At 42.1% G+C, this 26,507-nt stretch overlaps 1 protein-coding gene across 1 annotated transcript in view; it reads left to right on the top strand.

Moving 5' to 3' along the window:
* The window catches only part of HIBADH (3-hydroxyisobutyrate dehydrogenase), a 564,326-nt gene that overhangs the window by 222,835 nt on the left and 314,984 nt on the right, over positions 1-26,507 (top strand). Inside the window, exon 4 of the mRNA XM_086941695.1 lies at positions 24,971-25,092. Coding sequence (XP_086797821.1) covers positions 24,971-25,092 — 122 coding nt within the window. The remainder of the gene's footprint in view (positions 1-24,970; positions 25,093-26,507) is intronic.

Below are 26,507 nucleotides of genomic sequence, written 5' to 3'. Positions count from 1 at the left end.
TTTGCACTGTTCCTGTTGTTTTAATTAGGGGATGTGCTTTGTTCCTAATAAAGAGTTGTTTAGACATATCACCCTATTTTAAATTCACCACTTTCGTGTTAGGTTGCACTGTGTTTTCACCACTTTCTCTCAACCATCAACAACTGGCCAACAATAGGTGGTTCATAGCGCACTGTGGACCTGATCGAGTATTTACAACTTACTGTGTGGCATGGGGTCCAGATGATCTAAGGACCGGCCTGGTCACAGTGTGGACGGCCAAATGATATGACTGATCATTTGGTTTGTTTGATGGTTATCCACAAGCAGCTGTTCTGGATTTTGTTGACCAGTTTTTGAGCAAGCTTTACTTATTCGAGTTTGTATTCCTCACACACGTGACTCATGCCCTCTCCTTTTCTCTATATAAGTTCGCCTTGTGGTGACTGTAGCACCCACTGACATAGTGTACCACATGTCAGTTTGGCCTATAGAATTGGCTGATAGACCTAACAGGTTCTTTTGTGTTATTCATATTGTGGAGTTGGGGAATTGAACCTGTAGTGGGTCTTTAATCCTTTTTCCCTATGACCCTTCTCTCCCTGTTTTGTGTTATAGTGTTGTACTATACAAAACTCCACAACAACGTGAAAAATGCTCCTAAAGTTAGTATGTCTAAAATGTTTTTATTTTTTAGATATTGCTACTGAAAACAGTTGTTATAAAAAAATGAAATGACAAGTTTTTTTGTAATGATCTATACTGTTGAAGAGAAGCTAGTTTAGTTTTCTCAACCATCTGCAATCTACTGGATGTAATTTTCCTCTATAACATGTGATCTTCTGTAGTTAAACCATACCCTTTCACAAACCTATAGTCGCCTATTTTGTGCATCATAAAACAGGTATAATCTACGAGGATAAATAAGTAATATTTCTGGAGTCTCTTTGCAGCAGATTAAAAAATACGTTTGAGTTTTTAAAATTGTGAGCATTTTACTTAAGCACAGGAGAATGCAATCAATACAGTACCACTTAAAGTTAAAATCTGGAAAATGCTAGGGTATCGAGGAGAAGGATGCAACTACAATTTCAAGCCATCAACCTGTATATTCAAAGAGACAGTGTTACTTTACATTGGTGTTGGACCTGGCCCTTTTTGCAGGGTTATCCCCAAACTTTTTGCCTTATTCCTCCTATTTTTCTGAACTATTTTTGTTAGCTTTAGGACTAAGGGCACTTTACCACTACTAACCATTGCTAAAGTGCATATGCTCCCTTTGTAAAATGTATTGGTGATTGGTTTATCCATGATTGGCATATTTGACTCACTCTTAAGTCCAAGTGAAGTGCACCAGGTGTGCTTGGGCCAGTAAATTAAATGTTACTACTGGGCCTGCAGTACTAATTGTGCCATCCACATGAGTAGCCCTGCAAGCATGTCTCAGACCTGCCACTTCGGGGTCTGTGTGCGTAGTTTTAAATTGCCAATTTGACCTGGCAAGTGCACCCACTTTCCAGGCCCAAACCTTCCCTTTTACTACAGGGTTGTCACCCCTAAGGTAGGCCCTGGGCAGCCCCATGGGCAGGGTGCAGTGTATTTAAAATGTAGGCCAAGTACTGGTGTGTTTTACATGTCCTAATAGTAAGTGCAATATTGATATTGCTAATTTATTTTTCACTATTGCAAGGACTATCTCTTCCATGGGGTTACATGTGGATTGCCTTTAAATATCTTTTAAGTGTAATTTCCCATTGGGAGCAGCTAGAGATTTGGAGTTTGAGGTCTCTGAACTCACAATTTAAAAATACATATTTTGGTGAACTTGGTTTTCAAATTGCATGTTTTATATAAATGTCACTTTTAGAAAGTGGGCATTTTCTTGCTTAAGCATTCTGTGCCTCTGCCTGTATGTTGGGGTCTTGTGCATTCACTCTAGACAGTCACACAAAGGGAGCTGAGGTGTGCCTGCCTATCCTGTTGGTCCAACCGACCTATATCTGAGAGAAGTCTTGTGTAACACCCACATCAACATGTTAATTAAACCATAACAGATTTTGAACATTGTTTTATAACAGAAATTCATTCAAAATTCATAATGTCAGCGGTTGCTCGAGAGAACGTGACATTAAATAAGTGCTCAAGGAAGTGCTTGTGATGTTGTTGAAATTTAAAATCCGATTCTCTCGTTTTTTGATTGAGCATTTACACCCCTGCCCTACTTTCAGCCCCGGCTCTATCCTTGACACCGCACTTGCATAAACATTGGTAAAGAATCTAGACTAGGGTATTGTAGGCTATGTATACATGCGGAGTCAGTGCAAAAGAACAGCTGCTGATTTGTGGAAGCAGATTATTTAAAACCCACTTGGGCAGGGTCACCCTTCGTCCACGGATTCCTTACCAAGTAAGGAGGAATCGACACTGGAGTGTCCAAAGGTCCAAAGGTCATTTATTAGCATTCATGAACGGGGGCCTCATCCGGTAAGCACCATAGACCTACTCAAGGAGGAAGCACACTTAATGATAGTTACACAGGTTTTTATAGCAAAAGATACAAAACAAGTGACGCCCAGAGGTAAATAGAGCTTTGGGAAAAAAGCATAAATGAGGTAGCGGTAAGAATCAACAGCTTGCTGCATTGTGCAATCGTCGCATCCTAAGGCTGCACAACAAGATATGCTATCTGGGTAAACTTTACTTGAGGCTTTACCATTGTCTGAAAAAACCAGAGTAGACGCCAGCTATTTTTTTGCACTGACTCAGCATGTATACATAGCCTAAAGTACCCTAATATAGATTCTTTACCAATGTTTATGCAAGTGCGGTGTTAAGGATAGAGCCGGGGCTGAAAGTAGGGCAGGGGTGAAAATGGATGATGCATAGCTCAATCAAAAAAGTGAGAATCTGGTTTTAAATGTCAACAGTCCTTCCTTTTTATCCTATGCTGAATCCATTTTAAAAGCACATATATTAATCTTGTATATCAATGATCATAAATGTGTTAATTTCAAGTTGCATCATAATTTCTTGATTCAGTTCATGAACATTAATGGGGGGAGATTAATACTATTACAAGTGGCTACACAAGCTGTACATATTGTTGGGGCACATTGAATGCAGCAACAGCAAGTGAAAAAGAGGATTCCTATAGTTACTATTCCCATTCATAATTTCCAGGCCAAAGTAGAAACAATTCCCCATAACCACTCAGACCAAGTCCATGTTCCTCGGTCTTGATGTATCTCCGCAGCTATTTCATGCAATTTGGAAATGGCGTCATAAACAGATAGGGCGTGGTCAGGGATAAACACACAGCAGCTACTCCCGATAATGCGACATGCTCCACTAGGATAGACTAAGACTACATCTAACACCATCCTGTTTTATAAAGTTACAATTCTCGTAATTTGGAGCTCTTCTGTAATATTTCCCAGAGCCATCGCTGTTTGATTAGTTACTGCTTCTAATACTCAAGTTAGGCGTTGGATTTTCATACTTTTTAGGGCTGCACCAACAAAGAAGAAGAATCCCAAATTAAAGTCAACATATTGCTTTAATGCAGTATCAGTTTGATCTACTCCATCATTAGTTATAGTTCTTTTGAATCAGTTCAAGGAAACGTCATTAAACATTTTTTGGTCTTTGTGATAAGATGCAGGTGCTAAGAACACAGGAGGAGGCAAAAAGGACACATAGCATATTCCAGACCATCCAATTGGTAGATGATAGTAACCTTTGTTTCCACAAATGAAGTAAGTGTTATGAGATGATAGAAAACTGCTATTGTTCGTTCCAGTAATATTCAATACTGTAGTACAGTCACTTTTTGCCACAGGGATACTGCCAACACTGCTTACACAGAGATTTGCTCGGGCTCTAGTAACCGTGATGACAGGAGGTCCATTACCTTTGGCTGTTTGAGTGTTAGGAAAAACGTATCTTGTGGAAGAATTTTCTCTACGATACTCCTCCATTTCCCATACAGTTCCTTTGGCCTGTGGGAGGCCTTCATCATCTGCATAGTAACAGACCTTATTTAGCTGTGTATTCGGTCTTCCTACATCCGGTGGAGCAATATTATCAACAGCAAAGGCCCATAACAGTGCGAAACAGGCTCCACAAGAGCCATTATGTGAAAATGGCAGGGGAATGAGAGGCGTTCCTCCCTTCTTCTGATGGGCTGGCAACATCCACATACCCAGCAGTTAGCAGTATTTGTAGCATTATGAGTATGATGTAACATTTGTATGAAAGTGTTACTGAAGTATGACATTCGATGCTTCTTTTCATGATAGGGAAGAGTGAAGTAATAATGATCCGTGGGGGCAGGAGTAGTAGTGGGCAATAAGTTTCAAGCTGGAATTACTTTCTACATTGTCCAAAAAGCTGCTGCCAGTATTATCAATAATATGATCAAAGCCACCAAAGTCTTGTCATTACTTCGCAACTTAGATCCCAATTTCAGCATTTCTCCTTCTTGGTATCAATACAACCAAAGGTCGGAGAGGGACCCAAGCACCACTGAACACGCATCACAACCCAAACTGAACCTAGTTCAGACGATTCTGTGATCCTACTGTGTCGCAGCCGAACCGTCCCACTAATTGAAACTGGTCCTCCGGTATCTCTATCTGCTCCTTCCCTTCCTTGGTCGTAAATCGTACCTGGTTGCCGAAGGCATAGCTTGATCAGGAAACAAAGTGTCTTCATTCAGAGGAGCAACACTCTACTGAATTTGTAAGATGTCCTTCGGATCGTTTCTACCTTCTGGTTGGAGAACAGTCACCGGGGTCATTTACAATGTGCAGCATTAATCCAGTTGTGTCTGTTGGTGACACAGACAGCAGTTCGGATTGCTAGCAGAACTTGCTTTGCGTTCTTCCAACGAAGTTCTATATCCTTAGAACGTTGAAAATTCTTTATTAAAACTAATTCTCCTGGTTGGAGACCATGAGCCGGACCCTCTGATTTGTCTGGTATAGCTTCATGCACCTGCTGGTAAATCAGAGACAATTTTTCAGTCAAGGTTTTCAGGTAATTACTCAAAACAGGATACTGTATTTCTTTTATCACATTTGTCCTTGGGGGTCACCATACATTCAAAGGCCTGCCAAAAACTTTCGTAGGGAGAAAGTCCAATCCTACTTTGTGGGATGGCACAAACAGATAATGCTTGAGGCAGAGCGTCTGGCCAATTAAAGCCAGTTGTTGCTTGTATCTTTGCCAGTTTCAACTTTAATGTGGCATTGTACCACTCGACCAGACCTGCTGCCTGGGGATAATTAGCAGCATGAAACCTTTGTCTTACCCCTAAACCCTTCATTAGGTACTCTATTATTTGGCCAGTAAAATGGGGGCCATTGTCACTCCATAGGACTCTTCATATTCCAAAACGGGGGAAGAACTCTTTTAGCAGAATTTTTGCTGTTGTCCACGCTGTGTTGTCTTTGGTTGGATAAGCCTCTGTTGAAATGTAAAATCTGTATTCTCTCATTTTTTGATCACCCCTGCCCTGCTTTCAGTCTGGCTCTATCCTTGACACCGCACCTGCATAAACATTGGTAAAGAATCTAGATTGGGACATTGTAGGCTGCGTAAACATGCAAAGTCAGCACAAAAGAACAGCTGGCAATCTGCTCGAGGGTTTTCAGGCAATGGTTAATCCTGAAGTAAAGTCTACTCAGATAGCATATCTTGTTGTTCAGCCTTAGGGCGTAGCAATTACACAAGACACCGAGGCTGTTGATTCTTGCCTTACTTCATTTGTGTGTTTTTCCCAAAGCTGTATTTACCTCTGGGCGTCGCTTGTTTGTGATCTTTTGCTATAAAAACCCATGTAACCCATCGTTCAGTGTGCTCTCTCCTTGAGTATCTCTATGGTGCTTGTTGAACGGCGCCCCATTCATGAATGCTTAATAAATGGCTTATGGTTTGTTCTTCGCTCGCTGTTGATTCCTCCTTACTTGTTTAGAATCAGTGGGCTAAGGGTGACCCCTGCACCAGTGGGTTAATAATAATCCACTTCCACACCTCCACCCACTTAATAAATGAACAAACCACAACTAATACATACTTTGAATTATTACAGCGCTCTAACTGAATATAATCCATTTAAAGTGCTTCGAAGGGGACCTGGGGTGGGGAAAATCCGCCAGTAGGGGCTGATACTCCCTTCTTGGGATTGTGCTGTAGACATATCATGCAATGTTTAACCAAATGCTCAGCAGTTTTCCGAATGTGCTGATTATCCCAAAGCTGTCCTAATTGGGAGATGGTGTTTTTGGCACTAACGTGAGCAGGTCCAGGAGCCATGGTTACAAAGGACAGTAAATCGGCATAGGGCAATTTCCATTTCAGCATATCTTTGGACCGCCAGCATCCCTCATCATCTAACTCTCCTTCCTTTTTCCATTCTGCCTGTTCTTGTTCAGTAACTAACTGCTGTATTTCCTTGATCCCCGTGTACATATTTTCCCACCTTTCAGCATGGGATTGTAGTACATACATTATTCTCGAGGCGTACTTGCAGTATTTCTTGCAACTTCAACCACAAAGGCATTTCCTTGTCCCACTTTGTCTGTAATTTTCTTGTGGGCACTCCATTTGATAATGGGTACACTTCATGGCAATGTCAAGGCAATGAGAAGACTATTTACCAATTCACCGTGCTGTGTTTTAGAACCATGGGAGGTTAGGAATCCCCGTTCCTTCCAAAGCTTGCCAAAATTGTCTGCCACACCAAATGCATACTGACTATCCGTGTAAATGTTTACTGATAAGCCTTCACTAAGTTCACAGGCCCTCAAAAGTGCAATGAGTTCAGCAGCTTGGGCAAAGTTTTGTGGAATACGGGCTGTTTCTACCACTGTTTGTAATGTGGTTATGGCATGGGATGCAGAGGTGGTGCCATTTGGTAATCTCAAGCAAGGACCATCCACCCATAATTCTCCCTCAGGATCTAACAAAGGTGTATCTTTAAGATCTATTCTTCCCTGATTTGTTCTTCTGTCAAGAAAATACAATTGTGCAAATCATGTGATTGTTCAGCTGTTAAAGGTAACAATGTGGCTGGGTTTAGTGTCAAACATCTCTTGAGTGTGATATGGGGTGCCAAGAGCGTAAGTTCGTATCCTGTGAGTCTAGCTCTAGTTAATTGTTGTGTCTTGGTCTGATTAAGGAGTGCATCTACGGAATGTGGTACCATAACCATAAGCTTGTTACTCAACGCTATCCCTTTAGATTGTCGTATAGAAATGGCTGTGGCAGCAACCGCCCTAAGACAGCCCAGAAGTCCTCTGGCCACTAGAACCAATACAGCTGAAAAGTAAGCACATGGACGATGTTTACTGCCATGTGGCTGTGTCAAATCTGATAATGCACATCCTTCCTGCTCGTGTACATATAATATGAAAGGCTTGGTGTAGTCTGGAGTGCCTAACACTGGAGCAGAACAAAGGGATGTTTGAAGCTGCTGATGTGCATTTTGACATTCAGGTGACCATGGTAGAGGAAAGGGATTGTCTGTAGTAACAAGGGACAAAAAAGGTTTGATGATAAGTGAAAAGTTGGGGATCCACTGTCTGCAATAGGAAGTATTACCGATAAGTGCCCTGACTTCTTTTTGAGTACATGGAATAGGAATATTTAGGATAGTTTGAATCCTGTCCATAGTGAGAGTGTGACCTTCCTTAGACAAGAGGTGACCCAATTAGGTGACCTCAGAGTGACAATATTGCAACTTATTCTTAGAGACCTTATGTCCCTCAACAGCAAAATGATGTAATAGGGAGAGAGTGGCCTCTTTACAATGCTCAACTGTGTCTGCTGCTAGCAAAATGTCATCGACATATTGCACAAGTGTAACTCCAGGTGGCAAAAGAAGTTCATCCAACTGTCGTTTAAGTGCCTGACTGTAAATGCTACGACTTTCCTTCTAGCCTTTTGGAGCCCTACAAAATCTAAATGAGCGGCCTCATAATGAAAATCCAAACAAATATCTACTATCCTTATGTATAGGAATAGAGAAAAAACATTCTTGAGATCGATAAATGAAAATAAAGTGGCTGTAGGTGGGATTCATGTCAACAGGGTCGTAATATCAGAGACCATAGGATACTGAGGAGCCACTATTTTGTTTATTTCTCTTAAGTCAATCACAAATCGGTAAACCTTGTCCTGTGTTCCATCGCCCCTTTTAAGGATAGGAAGAAATGGGCTGTTACATACTTTAGAGGAAACCTCCTCAATGACTCCTGTACGTTTCATGTCGTCATTGATAAATATTGGCGCATCCTCACCTTCTTTCGATATGTTATATTGCGGGACCCGTGGTAAGGAAGCACCCTCCCTAACCTGTGTGTGTACTGGGGAAATGTCAGTTCTTCCTACATCGGTGTCAGTAGTAGCCCAAACACATGGGGAAACAGAATCAAGATCCGGATATAAAGAAAAATTATATTGTTTAGGCAATGTCTTTTTCCCAAAAATGACACGAACTCCAGATGGGGAACAATGTATAGTAGCATGAACATTTTTCAAACGATCAAGTACCATCAAATTATCAGGAGCGTGTGGTGGAAGTAAAAAGGGGGCTAAAGTGATGAAATTCTCAACGTGCAAAGGTAGTCTTTGGGACACAGGGCTAGGAGTTGGTGTTCCATCAACCCTATCAATGTGATTACTTGGCCAGACAAGGGTGTCCCTTCGACCAGTTTTTGAGTTATTGCACTGCGTATCGCCCCTGTATCCACTAAAAATTTCTGATCCTGCCCAAGTATGGTGGCTGTTATATAGGGTCCTGACTGGTCTACAGGTATCTCAACTGGTCCTCCTTGTCCTAGGCTGTCCTAGGAAAAGTGTGTTCCCACAGTTTCCTCTAATTTCCAATCTTCCATAGAATATTGATTATTTCGTTGATCAAAATAATTTTCGGACCAATTTTTCTGTGGGGCTTGAGCTTGTTGTAGCTGCTGTCAGGTAGCTGAAATCCCCCGGCCACCGTTCACTAGTCCCCTTCCTCTCCCACCAGCTGCTAAAACAGGACATTCAGTACGCCAATGTCCCTTTTCTTTACAATAAGCGCATTGATCGAACCCTAATGGAATCTGTCTACGTGGTGGCCCTACTGGAGGTGATTGTCTAAAATTCTGACCATAGTTTTGATCACTACCTCGACCTTGGGGTCCATAGGCCTGGACCATCATTACCTTCGTTTTCAATTCTTTTAGTTTTCCTTCTTTCCGTTCTTGCTCAGTTGTCACCTGATTCTAATAATGCTGAGCCATATCTAATATAGCTTTCGTGGTTACCGAAGCCCATGGCGAAGTTCTCTGAGCCCACCCCGTTAACCATCACCAAAGCCAGCGGGGCCCGGTATCCGTTGAAGACCCAAGACCGTAATCTCTCTCCAAATCCGAAATGCTCCTTTGTCGCCCTGAGGAATGGCCAATGGACCCGATCAAAGGCCTTCTCTGCATCCACTGAGAGTAACATCCTGGAACCTTGCCTACGATGCGCCTTATCTATAATATGCTGAAGCCTATTAGTATGGTCCGTACAGTGCCTCTGCGGAATAAATCCTGCTAGGTTGGGGTGAATAAGACCCTGAATCAAAGGGTTGAGGTGCGCCGCTCGGATGCCAGTAAAGAGCTTTGAATCTGCATTTATTAGCAATATTGGACGATAGTTGACACAGAATCTTTTGTCTTTTCCAGGTTTGGGGATAACTGTGATGGTTGTTTCAAGCATGGAGGCCGGGAGGGAGCCTGAGTCCACAATGGCGTTAAAGAGCCGGGTGAGCATTGGGGCCAGCTCTGAACAAAATGCCTTGTAAAACCCGGAGGAAAAGCCAAACGGGCCTGGAGACCCCAACGGTTTCTGCCTTGAGATAGCTAAGATGACCTCCAACCGAAGGGGTTCATCCAAAGAGGACGCCTGGGAGTCAGTCAATTTGATCACGGGGGAGCTGTGGAGATAGCCTACTATGTCCTCAGGGCGGCAGGTTGTTCCGAGTAGAGAGTCGCCTAAAAGTCCCTGAACCGGGCCGCCATAGAGGTGTTGCTCACTAGTTCCTCCCCATTCTCTGTCAGGAGGGAATGGACTGTATTAGCTTGTCATTTGGTTCTGAGCTTGGCATTCAAGAGTCTGCTCCTCTTGTTTCTATTTAGGTAGAATGAGTGCTTGAGGCGTGACCGCAAATTCCGCCCTGTCAAGGTCCAGTCCGGCCATTTGTTTCCGTGCGGCCTCCATCTCGCGCCAGACCCTGGTGCGCTGGTTTGGTGGTGAATACCTTCTAGCTCCCGAACCCTTTCCTGTAGTTCAGCCCTTTTAATCTTCCTCTGTCTATTTTCAGTGGGCGAAAGGGATATTCGCTCCCCTCTGACCACTGCCTTTAATGTGTCCCAGACAACTAGGAGCGGCACCTCCTCATTGTCGTTGGTTTCCAGGTAGTCACCGATAACCTTCTCAGGCCTCCCCAGTACTTATGTTTTTTGCAACAGGGTCTCTCTGAGCTGCCAATGTCGTTGTACATGCTCATGTTGGGGAAAGTGTTTTTCAAGGACCAGCGCTGAGTGATCAGAGAGCGCCCTCGGTTTAATCTCGACCGAGCAGAGGAATTGGTGTAAGTCTTGGGAGCCCAGAAAATAGTCTAACCGGACATAAGACTTGTGAGCATGTGAATAAAATGTGAAATCCCGAATGCCGGGGTGAGAGGCTCTCCACAAGTCTATAGGTCCGGCCTCCTTCATCCAAGCGAGGCCTTCTCCCAACAAAGACCCGGAACCCCCTTCCCTATGTACGGAGCGGTCTATGTTCTTATCCAGACTATGTTGAAGTCACCCCATATCAGGACCAAGCGGTCCTGCAATGTAAGTGTCTCTGCTAGGGACTCCTGGATAAAACGCTCCTGACCGTTGTTTGGTGCGTATAGGGTGCCCAGTGTTAGCGTCTGTGAGCCTAGCTGTATTTGATATACCAGGAGGTGGCCTTTAAGTTCCACTAATTTAGTGCCTATAGAGCCTCTGAATGTACATGAGAATAAGATCGCCCCCCCCCCCCCCCCGCCTTACGCCCCATTGAGGAGAATAGCTGCTGCGGAAAGGATCTGGATTTGAGTGCTGGAAATCCCCAACCAGAAGATGGGTCCCCTGTAGGAGGTAAATGTCTGCCACTGTGTGTCTGAGATAAGAGGATAGCTTTGCGTTGCACTGGGTTGTTCAGCCCTTTGATGTTCAGAGAGACGACTTTTAAAGTGTCACCAATAGTCATTGCAGGTCTACTTGGATTCTAGAAAATAGTGAAACTATATCTGTTCTGTAACTGTACTCTAGTCTTACTTTGGGAAGTTAATAGCGTGTAGTCTCTGCTTTTATTGGTGAAAATGGGTCTTCTGCTTTTTTTATATTGCCTGTCTTTCTGTTATGTGAAAGTTCTGGCATGTCCTCTTGTGGATCTTTAGCACTTTACAAATGAGTCTTAAAAACATACTGTGAATCCCTTTACGACAGGGTGTGCTTATCAGTACTTTCCTTCTCTTGAAGCTGATCTTGTAAACATAGTGACTGCATCCTTTCTTTTTGATCGTATCAGGCCCCTTGAAAGATGCCAACATAAGGCTTCAGCTATAGAAACATCAGTTGAATCTCCAACCTACCGTTCCCTAGTACTAGCATGGAAATGGAGAATACAAGACAGACAGATACCAGAGTAAATCTTTTCTCACCAATCCGGGGGTCAGGCCTTCAATGAGCACTGGCACTACACTGGTAAAGAAGAATTTATTTTGTCCTTGGACAGAAACAATATTTAATTATTCATTCTCACGCACTTCGCTAGCCTGTGACACAGTGGACTATGACATACTGCTGAGGACTACCTAGGAGTGGTCTGGAGTCATAGCTTTACCTTGGAATGCTTCCAAAAATAAATTGTTCATGGCATATTGTTAACCAATTTACAGTGTGCCATTTTGGATTGATCCCGTTTCACATTTTGCTGTCCTTCTTGCCCTTTTTGCAAAGGTCTTCAATAATATTTCAGCATGATTATTCATGTTTAGGGTAGCATGAAGAAAGGCAATGGCTTCAGCCATGTTTTTCTTTTTTAAATAGAAAAATGAATGTAAATGTTTTTGGGTCATTCTCCTAAATAGATAGTTTTTTTGTTAAAAGGTGCCTAAAGAGCTAGTCACTGAGGATAGCATGTTGAATTTTTAGGAATATATATTGCAAAAAGGCCATTTTAGTATATGTGTGTATGTATATGTGTATATATATATATATATATATATATATATATATATATATATATATATATATATATATATTTCACTGAAAAAACCATAGGTTTCAGGCCTTATATAGTTAGAAATTAGCATTTAAAAAAACATTAAAATTCATTAAAAAAACTACGTTTTAGGGGTGTTCTAGTTAGCTGGACATTTCACTCATACAAAACCATTGAAATTGCTCCTATATAGTTAGTTGTACTAACTATATTTCGCGCACCCGCAATCCACTGCTGATGATGTCATATATTACATCATTCATGACAAGGTCAGAGACATCACTGATGACATCATCCAGTGAATGTGGTTTGCTTCGTTATTTAAATATGCATTATATATATATAGCAATTTGCATTGAAGAATGTATTGCATTGAAGGATATATTAAAATAAATATTTGGATGGAGGATTTAGTAGCAGTGTAATTGACTGTTTACTTGACCAATTTATAGTGTCTCACTAAATATAGTGGATAGTGACTAAACTGTTTGAATATCTGTATCACTTTGTCAGTTGTTGTGTAAACAGGGACTCCAGTTGGTTACTAGCTATGTGAAAGTCTGTATTAGTTATTGATTAGTTAACTGAGTATGGGAGAGTGAATGTGTGTGTGGTTCGGTGGGGGGTGTGTGACTGCCCAAAGATGTGTGAATAGTTGATTCACTAGATATATGAAGTTAAAACTACATGTTCGAACAGTTGTTTGGGTGAGTGAATATCTTTATGGGTGTGGTGATGAGCAAATATATTTCTCAATGGTACATGTCCAACAAACTAGAAAAATAAAAGGCAGTGTATGTGTCAGTTGTTGTATATAAATAAGTATACATAAGACTCAATGATTGTGTGAGTGACTGTATGGATAACTTTATACTTGTAATAATGATTTTATAATTCACGAAGTATGACTTACTATCTAAATGAATAGAGGAAGTTGTGTTTGTATAAGTGTGTAGCTAAGTAAATATGTAAGTATGATCCATTGTTTGCATAAGTGAGTAGGATGACTTCATATGTGAATAGGATGTGTGCTGGTGTGTAATGTCGATTTAGGTGTATAAGTATTTTTGATAGTGTTCTATTGTTCATTGACAGCATGTATGAGTGAATTTACAGGTAAGTGATTAGATGTGTGTATACATCTATGAATCACTGAGTGGGTTTTTAGATACTTGTATTGTTGTAACAATGGATTCAAATATCATACTCTGTATTTTACAAAGAGTATGATGAAAGATTTTACTAGTGTATGAAAAGGTGTATGTGATTGTCACGTGGATGATGTCATCAGTGATGTCATCAGTGATGTCATCAGTGCTGTCATTTGAGATGTCATCAGTGATGTCACTGACCTTGTCATGAATGATGTAATATGTGACATCATCAGCAGTGGATTGCGGGTGCGCGAAATATAGTTAGTATAGGAGCAATTTCAATGGTTTTGTATGAGTGAAATGTCCAGCTAACTATAACACCCCTAAAACGTATAGTTTTTTGACTGAATTTTAAAGGTTTTTTAAATGCTAATTCCTAACTATATAAGGCCTGAAACCTATGGTTTTTTCAGTGAATTTGCAAGGTTTTTTAAATGCTAATTCCTAACTTTATAAGGCCTGAAACCTATGTTTTTTTCAGTGAATTTCAAAGGTTTTTTTTAATGCTAATTCATAACTATATAAGACCTGAAAGCCCACCAGGAATCTCCAGTATGCGCCAGGGGACTGCATTGCAGAGAGGTGTAATGAAGCCACGGCCCTTTTTACACCTCTCTGCAACGCAGCCCCGTGCATGTTTGAAGAGGGGGAACTAATTCCCCTTGCATACTGGGGGCCCCTGGGGGCCAACTAGCCCACCTGGAACCTCCAGTATGCGCCAGGGGGCTGCATTGCAGAGGTGTAATGAGGCTATGCCCCTTGTTACACCTCTCTGCAACGCAGCCCCCTGCCGCGTTTCCAGAGGGGGAACTAATTCCCCTTGCATTCTGGGGGTCCCTGGGGGCCAACTAGCCCACCAGGAGCCTCCAGTATGCGCCAGGGGGCTGCATTGCAGAGAGGTGTAATGAAGCCACACCCTTTTTTACACCTCTCTGCAACGCAGCCCCTGTGCATGTTTGAAGAGGGAGAACTAATTCCCTTTGCATACTAGGGGTCCCTGGGGGCCAACTAGCCCACCTGGAACCTCCAGTATGCGCCAGGGGGCTGCATTTGCACAGAGGTGTAATGAGGCTATGCCCCTTTTTACACCTCTCTGCAACGCAGGCCACTGGCGCGTTTGCAGAGGGGGGGACTAATTCCCCTTGCATACTGGGGGTCCCTGGGTCATATCTGCCCAAACACCGATATTCCGAACGATTGGAAATTACTTTTCTTGAGAAACATTTGGATTTGGATTATCATGTCCTATACTTTGGAATTTTTGAAAGACTGACTTTGAGGATGCTATAAATTACTCAAGTCTGCCCGAATTGTGTGGGTAAAATTGATACCTAGTCAATTTGAATAAGAATGTACTTACGTCTCGTCTAACATTTGGAAGAAATATCTAGTTATATGACAACAGGATACCAACATAACTTGAAGGAAATAAGAACAGTTAACACATTTAAAAAAAAATTTGAAAAAAGAAGCAACAATGGTCAGTAGCTGTCTTTTGTGCGAATAGTCCCAAGGCAGCACAACGTGCTGAGTTCTGGACGGCACCCAGGTGATGTCACCTGGGTGCCGCACTGGTTTTTGGTATCCTACAATGCTGCTCCGAAAAACGGCGTGGGGCGCCCCGGGGGGGGATGTCGGGGGGGGGGGGGGGGGGGAGGGGAGGCCTCGTCAGTAGCGGTCTGTTGTGCGAATAGTCCCAAGGCAGCAGAACGCGCTGAGATGTGGATGGCATCCAGGTGATGTCCAGTAAGTTGCCGCACTGGTTTTGGTATCCTACAATGCTGCTCCGAAAAACGGCGTGGGGCGCCCCGGGGAGGGGGGGGGGGGGGGGGCGGCATGAACGGGCCTCCCCAGGTGGAGGCTCGTCTGCTGTAGTAGGGCGCCCCTTTACCGTTAAAGTTGCCATTCCGCCCGCTTTTGGTACACTGTGCCAAAATCCGCCTTTCAGCTGAGTTGCGCCCACTCTTGCGGTGCAGCGATAGGCGGCTGCCACAGGACTCTCAAAATGGCGGCAGGCTCTTCGAATTTGGGCCTGGTCCACTAAAATGGCCCTGGGACACCTTGGAACTCGGACGCTTGTCTGCTAGGGCTTGGGCCCCATTCTCGAAAGCGTCCCCTCAGCCTTGAAGATTCTACAAAAGTCTTGGGGGCCCCCGACTCCCGCAGGCTTCCGGTGGGGAGCGGCTGTCATGATTGCTTGCGGAATGGCCGCGACGGAGCTACGAGATGGTGGTGCTCTCATGCTGACGCCAGCTTCAGTCTGAAACATCCAGAAACACTGTAGACTATCAATTCGATGAGTTCCGGTGGAGCCCCAACGTGACCCGGTAGGGAAGAACTTGCCCTCCCCTTTTTTGAGTGATGGTTCTTGTTGCCTGTCCCCTCTGTTGTCATCTAACAGAACCTTTTTGGATTGCCGAGTGAGAACAAGAAAGGTGGGGCTTTCATCGTTTGGGGGGAAAAAAAATGTTTTAATCCAATGAAAAGTGTTATTTTTAGGTCATATGATCAAGCCTTCCATCATTAGGAAACCAAAAGTAAAATGAACCAATGAAAAGTTTTAAAAACAAGTCACATGACCTGTTATGCGGCTTTGGGCTATAAAAAGCCAAAAAAATCCGTTGGCCCGTGAGGCGGCGTCAGTAGCGGACCGATGTGCGAATAGGCCGTAGGCAGCACAATGCGCCGAGATCCGGATGGCACCGAGGTGCTGTCCAGCAAGTTGCCGCACTGGTGTGACCATCCTACAATGCTGCGTCTAAAGTCGCAGTGGGGTGCCCTGTTGGCCTGTGAGGTGGCGTCAGTAAGTGGGGGCTGTTTGAGGATCTGACTGCATTGGAAAGCAATGTGATGCGGTGCCTTGCCCCCAAGATGGAGGCTCCTCGGCTGCAGTGGGGCACCCCTTGGTGTTTCACTCGCTATCCAGCTGAGTTGCGCCCGCACTTGCGGCTACAGTAGGCCGAAGGCAGCACAACGTGCCGAGATCTGGATGGCACCGAGGTGGTGTCCAGCAAGTTGCGTACTGGTGTGGCCATCCTACAATGCTGAGGGGGGGGGGGGAGGCGGCGCAAATGAGCCTCTCCCGCCTCTCCAGGTGGAGGCACTTCATCTGCAGTGGGGCGCCGTCTAGCTGAGTTTCGCCCGCTCTTGCTGCTACAGCGATAGGCGGCTGCAACAGGACTCTCAAAATGGCGGCCTGTTCTTTGGATTTGGGCCTGGTCCACTAAAATGGCCCTGGGACACCTTGGAACTCGGACGCTCGAATTTTTTTCCTTTCCTCCACATGCAAAAAAGGTAAATGCCCGGTACGTTACCTGCCTCATCTGCCACGATGTACTCTCCAGAGGAACCGAAAAAAAATATAGTTATGGTAATTATACCATGCATCGTCATATGGAGAGGTGGCACCCGATTAATTATAGTGCTGCCCAAATTCGAGATTTGGTGGATAACCCCCGACCTGCCAGTCCATCCACCAATGAAGTGGCAGTGACAGCATCAGAGGCAAGGGAAACGGTTCTAAATCTTCAGAAGAACTTTGGACAAATGAAAATGACATGTTTAACTTGCGGCAAATTAATTTCATGTGGAGAGAGGAGTGTTAGTCTAATCAATAGAGCTTATGAACATCATCATAGTCGATGGTTGGTGGAGACATTTTGACTATATCCTGGACCTGCTCGGCCTCGCCCAAAATGGCGCCGATATAAATGGGACTCGTAACTCCTTGTTGTGTACTGGTTGCCCAACCTTGATATCACTAGATACGTATGCAGTTTTGAAGCACATGGCGGGCGGGGACGAGAATTGATTGAACATTTGGACATCCCTATTGATATTAAGTTCTGATGTGTTATTGATTACTGTACTATTGAAAGTTCGAATTAACGTCACCCATGGTACTTGCCCGCAAATGTATATCTAGATAATTTTATTGTAACTGGCTTGTCGTATTTTAATTATAAAATGTACGTCCATCGATTCCGCAACTGTTAGACACCTTAGTTCTTGCAACCTAATGGCCCGCCCGTTACGTTCTTCTACAGTGTAAATGTCCCCTCATCATATACGATTCCAGTTTGCTCCGTGGCTGGCCCACGTGGTTATAGGCCTGTATTTGTATACTGACATTTTCACAATAAAGGTTTTTAAAACAAAACCTGGTAGTAGTACTTACATTGGTAAAGTTTTGAATAATAGCCACTGTTTTCGAATCAGTAAAAGGCAAGTGAAATAAAGCAGTCCAATTACATGACGGTTGAAAGGTATAATACGCAGGAACGCAGTAAAGATAAATGGTCAAGGGCTGTTGTGTTTTCTACTCCTGCAACATAAAGTGATCGATAAGAATCTGATATTCATGCCTATCAGCGACTAAGACAGCAGGCCGAGCCTCTTTTGCTCAAAGGTTCCCTCATGGGACGAAGAAACGCCCTTTTTCTCGAAAAAGGAATATTTTACTTGCAGGACAGTTGTAAATTTCCCGGGAAAATACATTAGCCTGGTACATTGTTAGTGATAAACTGTAAATGCATCTGGGTCCTTTGCTTTACGAGTCAGAGTGAGAAAAAAAAGGTGGGGCTTTCATCATTTGGGAAAAAAAAATGTTCGAAAGCAATGAAAAGCGTTATTTTTAGGTCATATGACCAAGCCTTTCATCATTAGAATAACAAAAGTAAAATTAACCAATGAAAAGTTTTATTAACAAGTCACATGACCTTTTATGCTTACTTTACGCGCCGCGCTATGGATCGCTTCCGGGAAGCTGCGCCTCGCGCACCGGAGCACTTCCGGGTGCTCTAACGCGACGCGTCATATGACGCATTACGCGACAACGTAGGTCCAGAATATAGTCAAAATGTCTCCACCAACCAGCGGTCGGAACACAACACCTTTCAGTAGTCCAAAAAGTTCTGTAAAATGACAACTTTAGGGACAGGTAACAAGAACTATCACTCAAAAAAGGGGAGGGCAAGTTCTTTTCTACCGGGTCACGTTGGGGCTCCACCGGAACTGATCGAATTGGTAGTCTACAGTGTTTCTGGATGTTTCAGATTGAAGCTGGCGTCAGCATGAGAGCACCCCGTGGCTACGTCGTGGCCATTCCGCGAGCAATCATGGCAGTCGCTCACCACCGGAAGTCTGCGGGAGTCGGGGGCCCCGGTGACTTTTGTAGAATCTTCAAGGCTGAGGGGACTCTTTTGGGAATGGGGTCCATGCCCTAGCAGTCAAGCGTCCGAGTTCCAAGGTGTCCCAGGGCCATTCTAGTGGGCCAGGCCTAAATCTGAAGAGCCGGCCGCCATTTTGAGAGTCCTGTGGCAGCCGCCTATCGCTGCACTGCAAGAGTGGGCGCAATTCAAGTGGATGGTGGGCGAGGCGCTGTAGCCGCAAGAGCGGGCGCAACTCAGCTGGTTGCGTAAAGCGCTGGGGTGTACCTGAAAAACCTCCACCTGGGGAGGTGGGGGAGGCTCGTTCGCGCCGCCTCTCCCTTCTAGTACATCCCACGCCATTTCCTGGCGCAGGAATATGTGATGGTCGGACTAGGGCACCGCAGGACGTGTCTTCAGGTCGAACGGATTGTGGGACAAGGTCCAGAATGGAAGAGTCACCAAAAGGCAAAAAGTTCCGCTTGACCCCGGGAGCCGGCTGCCTATGTCGGGGGCGATCTCGGGCCACACCAGGGCAACAAGACTTGGGGAGGGGGTCGGAGCCAAGCGCCCCCTCAAAGTCTGCGCCATCACACCGCCCCTCGGGGGCCTCCGTCAAGCGGTTTAGGGAGGCACCGCATCACATTGTTTTCAAATGCAGTCAGGTCCACAAACGGCCCCCACTTACTTTGAGAATAGTGAAGCTGCAGCAGATGCAAATAAGCTTCAGACAGTGTTACAAGCGCTGCTCAGAACTTTGAACTATGGCACCCAACATCCAGGACTTATGCCATTTGTGCAAGGCAGTGACATCGAAGCAACTCAGGGACCAAAACCATGAACGTACACTCATGTATGAAAATCTTACTATTGATGCTTGACTGAGGCCAAGGAGATCAGAGTGCATGAGTCTCATGCTCGATCGATTGAGCTAACCGGATCGGGCAACAAAAAGTATAAAATAGTTATGAAAATAGTTATTTAACAAAATATTTTACCCTGTTACTTTGCTGGTGTGTTGTATATATTTATAATATTTGCATAGGGTTTGTCGTTATTTTGGGTGGGGTGGGTGGCGGAGCCGAGCTGTCTTGCAGCCATCATGGTGTGGAGCTCAGTTCATCTCACTAGTTTCGTATTTCTCATGAGGGGTTGTTGTTAATGTTTCTATTTTAGCGAGGTCAAAAAGAGATCCCATTAGTGGCCTACTGATTTTGCTCGATTCCTTTTTGTTTTTTTTAAACGATTTTTCAATATCTGCAAAGACTAAACAGAGTATTGCGACTCTGTGCTTGTTTTTAAATAGAGAATGAACCAAAGAGAACCAATTCTAAAACAGTAAATGCTTGGATAACAATCAATCAAATGGAGAGAGAAGCAGGCACGACGGATTACAACGGGGGCAAAGGCCTGCGTTAACTACCCTTCACTATCTGCAAAGAGAGAGTACTCCTAAGAGAAAAGAGGGGGAAGGGTAGGGGGGGGGCAGCGTTCAAAGCACATCAGCGTGCATAAACATGAAAATGTTTTTACCTATCACATACTTGACATTTGACAGCTTTTGATATTTGCTATTAAAAAACCATTGAAATTCACTGAAAAAAACATAGGTTATAGACCATATATAGTTAGGGATTAGCATTTACAAAACCTTGAAAATTCACTGAAAAAACCATAGGTTATAGACCATATATAGTTAGGGATTAGCATTTACAAAACCTTAATTTACTCGCACAAAACCATAGAAATTCGCATATATAGTTAGTTGCAATAACTATATATCGCGCACCCGCAATCCACTGCTGATGATGTCACATATTACATCATTCATGACAAGGTCAGTGACATCACTGATGACATCACTGATGACAACATCCAGTGACTGTATGTTTCTGTAAAGTTAAAATATGTCTTACATATTGAAGAATGAGTGGATGTATAAGTGTCTGGATGAAGGATTTAGTAGGTGCATGACTGACTGTATGAGAGAGTGATTAAATGTGTCTCACTGAGTGCATGGGTTAGTGACTAAACTGTCTTAATTTGTGCATCATTATGTCTGTTGTTCTGTAAACTGCTGCATGTGTTAATCAGTAGCTATATGAGTAACTATATGGGTTATTGATTGGTTGCCCAAGTATTTGTATGGGAGACTGAGTATGTGTGTGGGTGGCTGGGAGGTGTATGACTCTGTGCATAGATGTGTGAGCAGTTGATTCACTAGATGTATGGGTTCAAACGTGCATGTGGAAACAGCTGTATGGGCAGTTGACTGTGCATGAGTGTATTGGTGAGTGAATGGATAACTCAGTGCTACATGTCAAAGTAAGTACATATGTAAAACACAGTACATGTGAGAGTTGACATATATAAATAACTGAGCATAAGAGCCAGTGAATGTGAGAGTGGCTGTATGAATCATTGTGAACTTGTATCAGGGATTGTATAAGAGAGTAAATATGTGTTAGAATATGCTTGAATTAGTAAGGTGTGTATAACTGTATAGTTGAGGAAATGGAGGAGTGATTGATTCTTTTGATGACTGACTAGATGTGTGAGTAACTCCATGGATGAGTGACAATCTGCGAGTGTCTGTTTACACTGATTGTATCTAAGGTTATATTAGAGTCTGAAGAGGTTCATCGTATTATCACATGAATGATATTATCAGTGATGTGATCAGTAATGTCAAATGAGATGTCATCAGTGATGTCATCACTGATGACATCACTGATGACGTCATCAGTGATGTCACTGACCATGTCATGAATGATGTAATATGTGACATCATCAGCAGTGGATTGCGGGTGTGCGATATATAGTTATTGCAACTAACTATATATGCGAATTTCTATGGTTTTGTGCGAGTAAATTAAGGTTTTGTAAATGCTAATCCCTAACTATATATGGTCTATAACCTATGGTTTTTTCAGTGAATATATATATATATATATATATATATATATATATATATATATGTGTATATATATATATACATATATGCATGTTATTTACATGAAAGTTTAAAAAACACTAATAAAAGCAAAGCTAAAAGCCACCTCATTACAAACAGAATGGCTTTAACTTAAACGAGGGCGAGATCTATTGCATTTTCAATGCTTGTTTACTTTGGTTTCATCAAGAAGGCATTCAGATGTGTTACACATTTGCCATAAATTCTGAATGTTAGCACTCTAGTTGCTCATTAGATCACTGTAGTAAAGCTACTGCTCACCAGGGACGTCTGCTGCTGGTATTCAAAGTGCATGTTTCAGTCTGCATGTCAGAATTTTTTTAATGAAATAGAAGAGGATTTGAGAAGTCACTCAAAATGTGCCCTTTGTTTTTCTTTCTGAAGCACTAATCATACTTTCTATTGCAAAATGAACCCTCTCATTTTGTTCCTTTTTTAAAATTAAATGTTTTCAGACTTACCACTTCATTCCAATCAAGATGGCTTCTGGTGTGCCATACTTTTGTCATAAGTAAGACTGTTAGCGCTCTAGTTGTTCTTTAGAACACCCTGGGACATTCTGTCATTGGGCTATACTTGGGCTACATCTGGGTGATATTTGGGCTACATTTAGGCTTTTTTGTCTCTGGTGGCCATCTTGGGAGATTGCATGTCAGATTTTTTTTAATGAAATTGAAGAGGATTTGAGAAGTCACTCAAAATGTGCCCTAATTTTTCTTTCTGCAGCACTAATCATACTTTCTATGGCAAAATATACCCCCTCATTTTGTTCCTTTTTAAATTAAATGTTTTCAGACTTACCACTTTATTCCAATCAAGATGGCTTCAGGTGTGCTATACCTTTGTAATAAGTAGGACTGTTAGCACTCTAGTTGTTCTTCAGAACACTCTAGGAGGCTGCAGTAGAACACAAAGGAATCAACTGACAGTCTCTGTCCTTGTTGGATGTACATGTTTTACTGATAATGTCAGACTCCATTCTCACCTGACTGAAAAAGATAATGTGAATTTACAGAAAATATGCTTTGAGTTTAGCTTATAGATCCCCTTCCAAACCACTGTGGGAAAAGCATGAGATAATAGTTTTCTTTCAAACATGATTCATGATATCACAGCAGAAGGCTTTTTGACATGGTAAAATCACCTTAGAACACACCACAATTCCTAAAATGAGTATGGTGCCATCAACAAATGATTTATAATGTAACTAAAGTCCTAAAACCCTCTATTAACTACAATGCTTTTTAATGAGGTGCTATCATGTATATTGGTCCCAAGATGGCTGCCAACACTTCTTGGATGAAGTGCTGACAGCCAATCAGATCAGATGTGTGGTTAGGCTCCGCCCAGATATATGTGTTTTTGAAGTTAATTTTCATAAAAACCACTGGAGCAATTTTCACCTAACCTAGCAAAGGCACATCTGCGTACCAGTCCCTACAATTTTGCAAAGTTTGGCGTTATTCCGTTCAGCGGTTACGGCTGTAGACTTGTCAGACCGTCCTAAATAAATTAACATGGGGAAAACACGTTTTGGGGCCCCCCTTTTTTCTCAGCCCCCACTTCACGAATCCCCCCGAAACTTTCAGAGAAGGAGCGGAGCTGGGCAAAATTTTGGAAAATTACACGCAAATTCCTCAACCGGCGCCAAAGTTATTCCCAATAGAATGTTGCGGATTTCCTATGGTAGCTAATCCTAATATATATATATATATATATATATATATATATATATATATATATATATATATATATATATATATATATATATATTGCAGCTCAAGAAGCACCAGAGCGCCGCACTCCCAGGCGGGTGCCTCCGTTGCGAGGGTGCACTCGCAAATCCAATTCTGCTCCACCTCCCAATAGTGATTATCTCCCGCAGGAAGAAAAGGAAGCACTCTCGGAGGTACGTTTTCACAAATTTATTTTAACACAGCAAACTGACGCGTTTCGGTCAGAACCTTTCTCTAAGTTGTATGTATGTATATATATATATATATATATATATATATATATATATATATATATATATATATATATATATATATCTTCACCAAAAAAAGATGAGCACAGACGCTCCTGAAATATGGAAAGACCCATTTATTAACAGCTGGCACACGTTTTGGCCGTAGCCTGTCACAGGTCATATATATATATATAACGCACTAAAGAATCGTTCTTATACATATACCTGCTCTATGACCAATGTTAATTCAAATTTTGTCGGTTAGATGGGAGTTTAATGAAATTATATAATTTGTGTTTTTCATTTTGTCACAGAAGAACTATTCTTATTTGAGAATGTAACTTGTAAAAAACATATTTGTGGTGAGGTCACCCAAAGGAAATTAAAATGTGTAATACTAAGGTAGAAAATGTGTGATGTTGCTGTATTAGGGTAATGGCTGTCCTCGGATCAGCACAATTACCGACTTTAGCATTTAAAAAAAAAGTAATTTGTTTACTACTCCATGTCTGGCAGAGACTTTCAGTTAAGGATTCATTGTTTAACAGTGCTAAAACCACAACTAGCTAATTCATTGATCAGTTAGTCATTCATATTAGTTATGTGTTATTTCCATGTATAATTGGAGTTGACATAATTGGCACCCAGTATTTATAGTTCACCAACAGCATAATATGGCAAGCTTTTTCGGTTGTGCCAGTCTACACAATGTGCAGAAAATGTGTTTTTGGTAGTTACTTTTCATGAGAAGGCACTTAATTCCTTCAAATAAATTACATGAAGTCTCTTGGGGGGTAAGCAGGATGTACAGAGCGAAGACATTTCTGTACTTCTCTTTAAACAATGTGTAATCCAGGGATACCACCCTGCAGGGAAAGATTGTGGGTTAAGTCCAAGTGTTCAGGTGATCCTTTCCATTGTCATTCGGTACCATCTTTTTGCCAACTAGTACTTGACCATGATTGGTGGAGCGCTCTTCTAATGTAAGATGACAACTTGTTTAGCTGCTGCCAAATCGCATGTAATTAATGTTCCCAGAGGGTAGGTCGGTTGGTGAAGTCGACGGTCTAGGGACCTCAAGAGGTAAAGATTAACTTTAGAATGGTGCCCCCAGGTGAGCAGCACATTGAAAGCTAAAATGTCTCTTTAGTCGGATGATGATGGGGATGTGTTCGTGTTCATTTTTAAATGTTATATTGACAGTGTAAAAAAAAAAAAGCAATCGACTTTGGGTTTTCAAGAACTTTTCTTAAGGGAAACAATATAACTAGAACATACAACTAGACACTACAGGAGACACATTTACGCTCTAAATATGGGGTATAAAGGTAAAAAACTAGCAAGGGAGACATTTAAAAACATGCATGTATTATTTAGATGGGTTTGTGTGGTAATAGAGTAACCACAGTGTTATATGGGTGGCCCAAAAATAAATCATATACATTTTTCTTTTTTTTAGAAAAGTGAAAAAAGGTTCGCTGTTGATAGACTCTAGCACAATTGATCCTGCAATTTCTAAAGAACTGGCAAGAGCATCGGAGAAAGCGGGAGCTGTGTTTATGGATGCTCCTGTTTCTGGGGGTAAGCCTTCATTGTACCACCATGAACAAAGACTACGTTGAGATACTGTTAGTGGTTAAAAGCTTTTGTCAAAGACCTAACGCACACTCCTCAATATTTGATAATTTCTTCTGAATATCCTACTCTACTTCTTGGTGTTCAAGAACGAAAGCAAATAGGCAAATTGTTATCAGCTTCTCTAGACTTTCAAAACTGCGCACTCCACTTTACCTGCCTTGTGATGTAGGATAAGTATCATTATAAAGTACACTAATCATCACTACCTAAAATGGATCATTTATATAGAGTACCACATGTACTGTTCTTACCTGTTTTTTCACCCTAAGAATTGCACTCATTTCACTCTAGCAACATGTTTATTGATCTATATTTCTGCTTCTTGCCTTTATTTCAACCGCTATACCTTGTGCAACACTTCTTGGTTAGATGTTATTGTGTGAGTTGACAGTGGATACCATAGGGTAAACACAAATTGGATACCTAACTCAGACCAAAGGGTAACCTGCTAGAATTATCTATGGAACAATAAGTAGGCAAACACCAGGTTCTAATATAACTAGGAATCCGAAAACATAAGCAATTGTAGTAAATCATTGTTGATCACAGACTCTTCAAAGTAAAATGCTGAGCCTTGTTACTTATTGTTTGATAGGAGGATTTGAGGTATATGTTCTATATAAATATATTTTCAACTTAAAAATACACAGTTTAAGGGTAGTTATGGTTACAAATTAAATCTAAAAAACAAACTACGTTTGCCAGTTACCGTTAGGACACTATCTATAGCTCACCCAACAGCCCTATAAATCATAACACACACCAGATGCAATGCTCATAACAACACTCTTAATATGAAAAATGCAATTATAAATGTTGTAAATCTTAAAGATGAGTTTACATATAATACTCTTAAAACTATGAAAAAGCTGACTATGAATGTAGTATTTTTTGGGGTTTAAGTATATGCTATTTAATTACATTGTGCGTACTAGTGTTTGATTCTTACTATTATAAATAGTATGAGGTCATAAAAAATTCATTTGGTATGTGAGTTATGGCTCGCATGGCTGTTTTTTTTAACTTATTGTTATTGATTTTCAATTTGTATATATCATACAGTCTCGTGACACCTCATTGTACAGCCGATCTTTCCACAATGAGCATACACATGTCTATTGCATATACTTTCTGCAATGGCAATATCAATTCTGCATCCTGATACTATAAGAGTCCATAGTCTCCTCGACAATAGCTCCATCACATCTGTTCATCCCATGTTAATACATTATTATAACAAACTTGTCCCCAACCCCCCCCCCCCTCCCCCCCTCCCTCCCCCCCTCCCCCCCCTCACGAATCCCCGAGGTCTCAAGCGTACTCCTTCCACATGTGTATCTTGGGTCAAGTTGCATAGG

Source organism: Lissotriton vulgaris, chromosome 10, assembly GCF_964263255.1.
Source record: "Lissotriton vulgaris chromosome 10, aLisVul1.2, whole genome shotgun sequence".
Classification (NCBI taxonomy): Eukaryota; Metazoa; Chordata; class Amphibia; order Caudata; family Salamandridae; genus Lissotriton; species Lissotriton vulgaris.
Note: the sequence above shows the minus strand (reverse complement) of the source record. Positions and strands in the feature narration are given on the sequence as shown.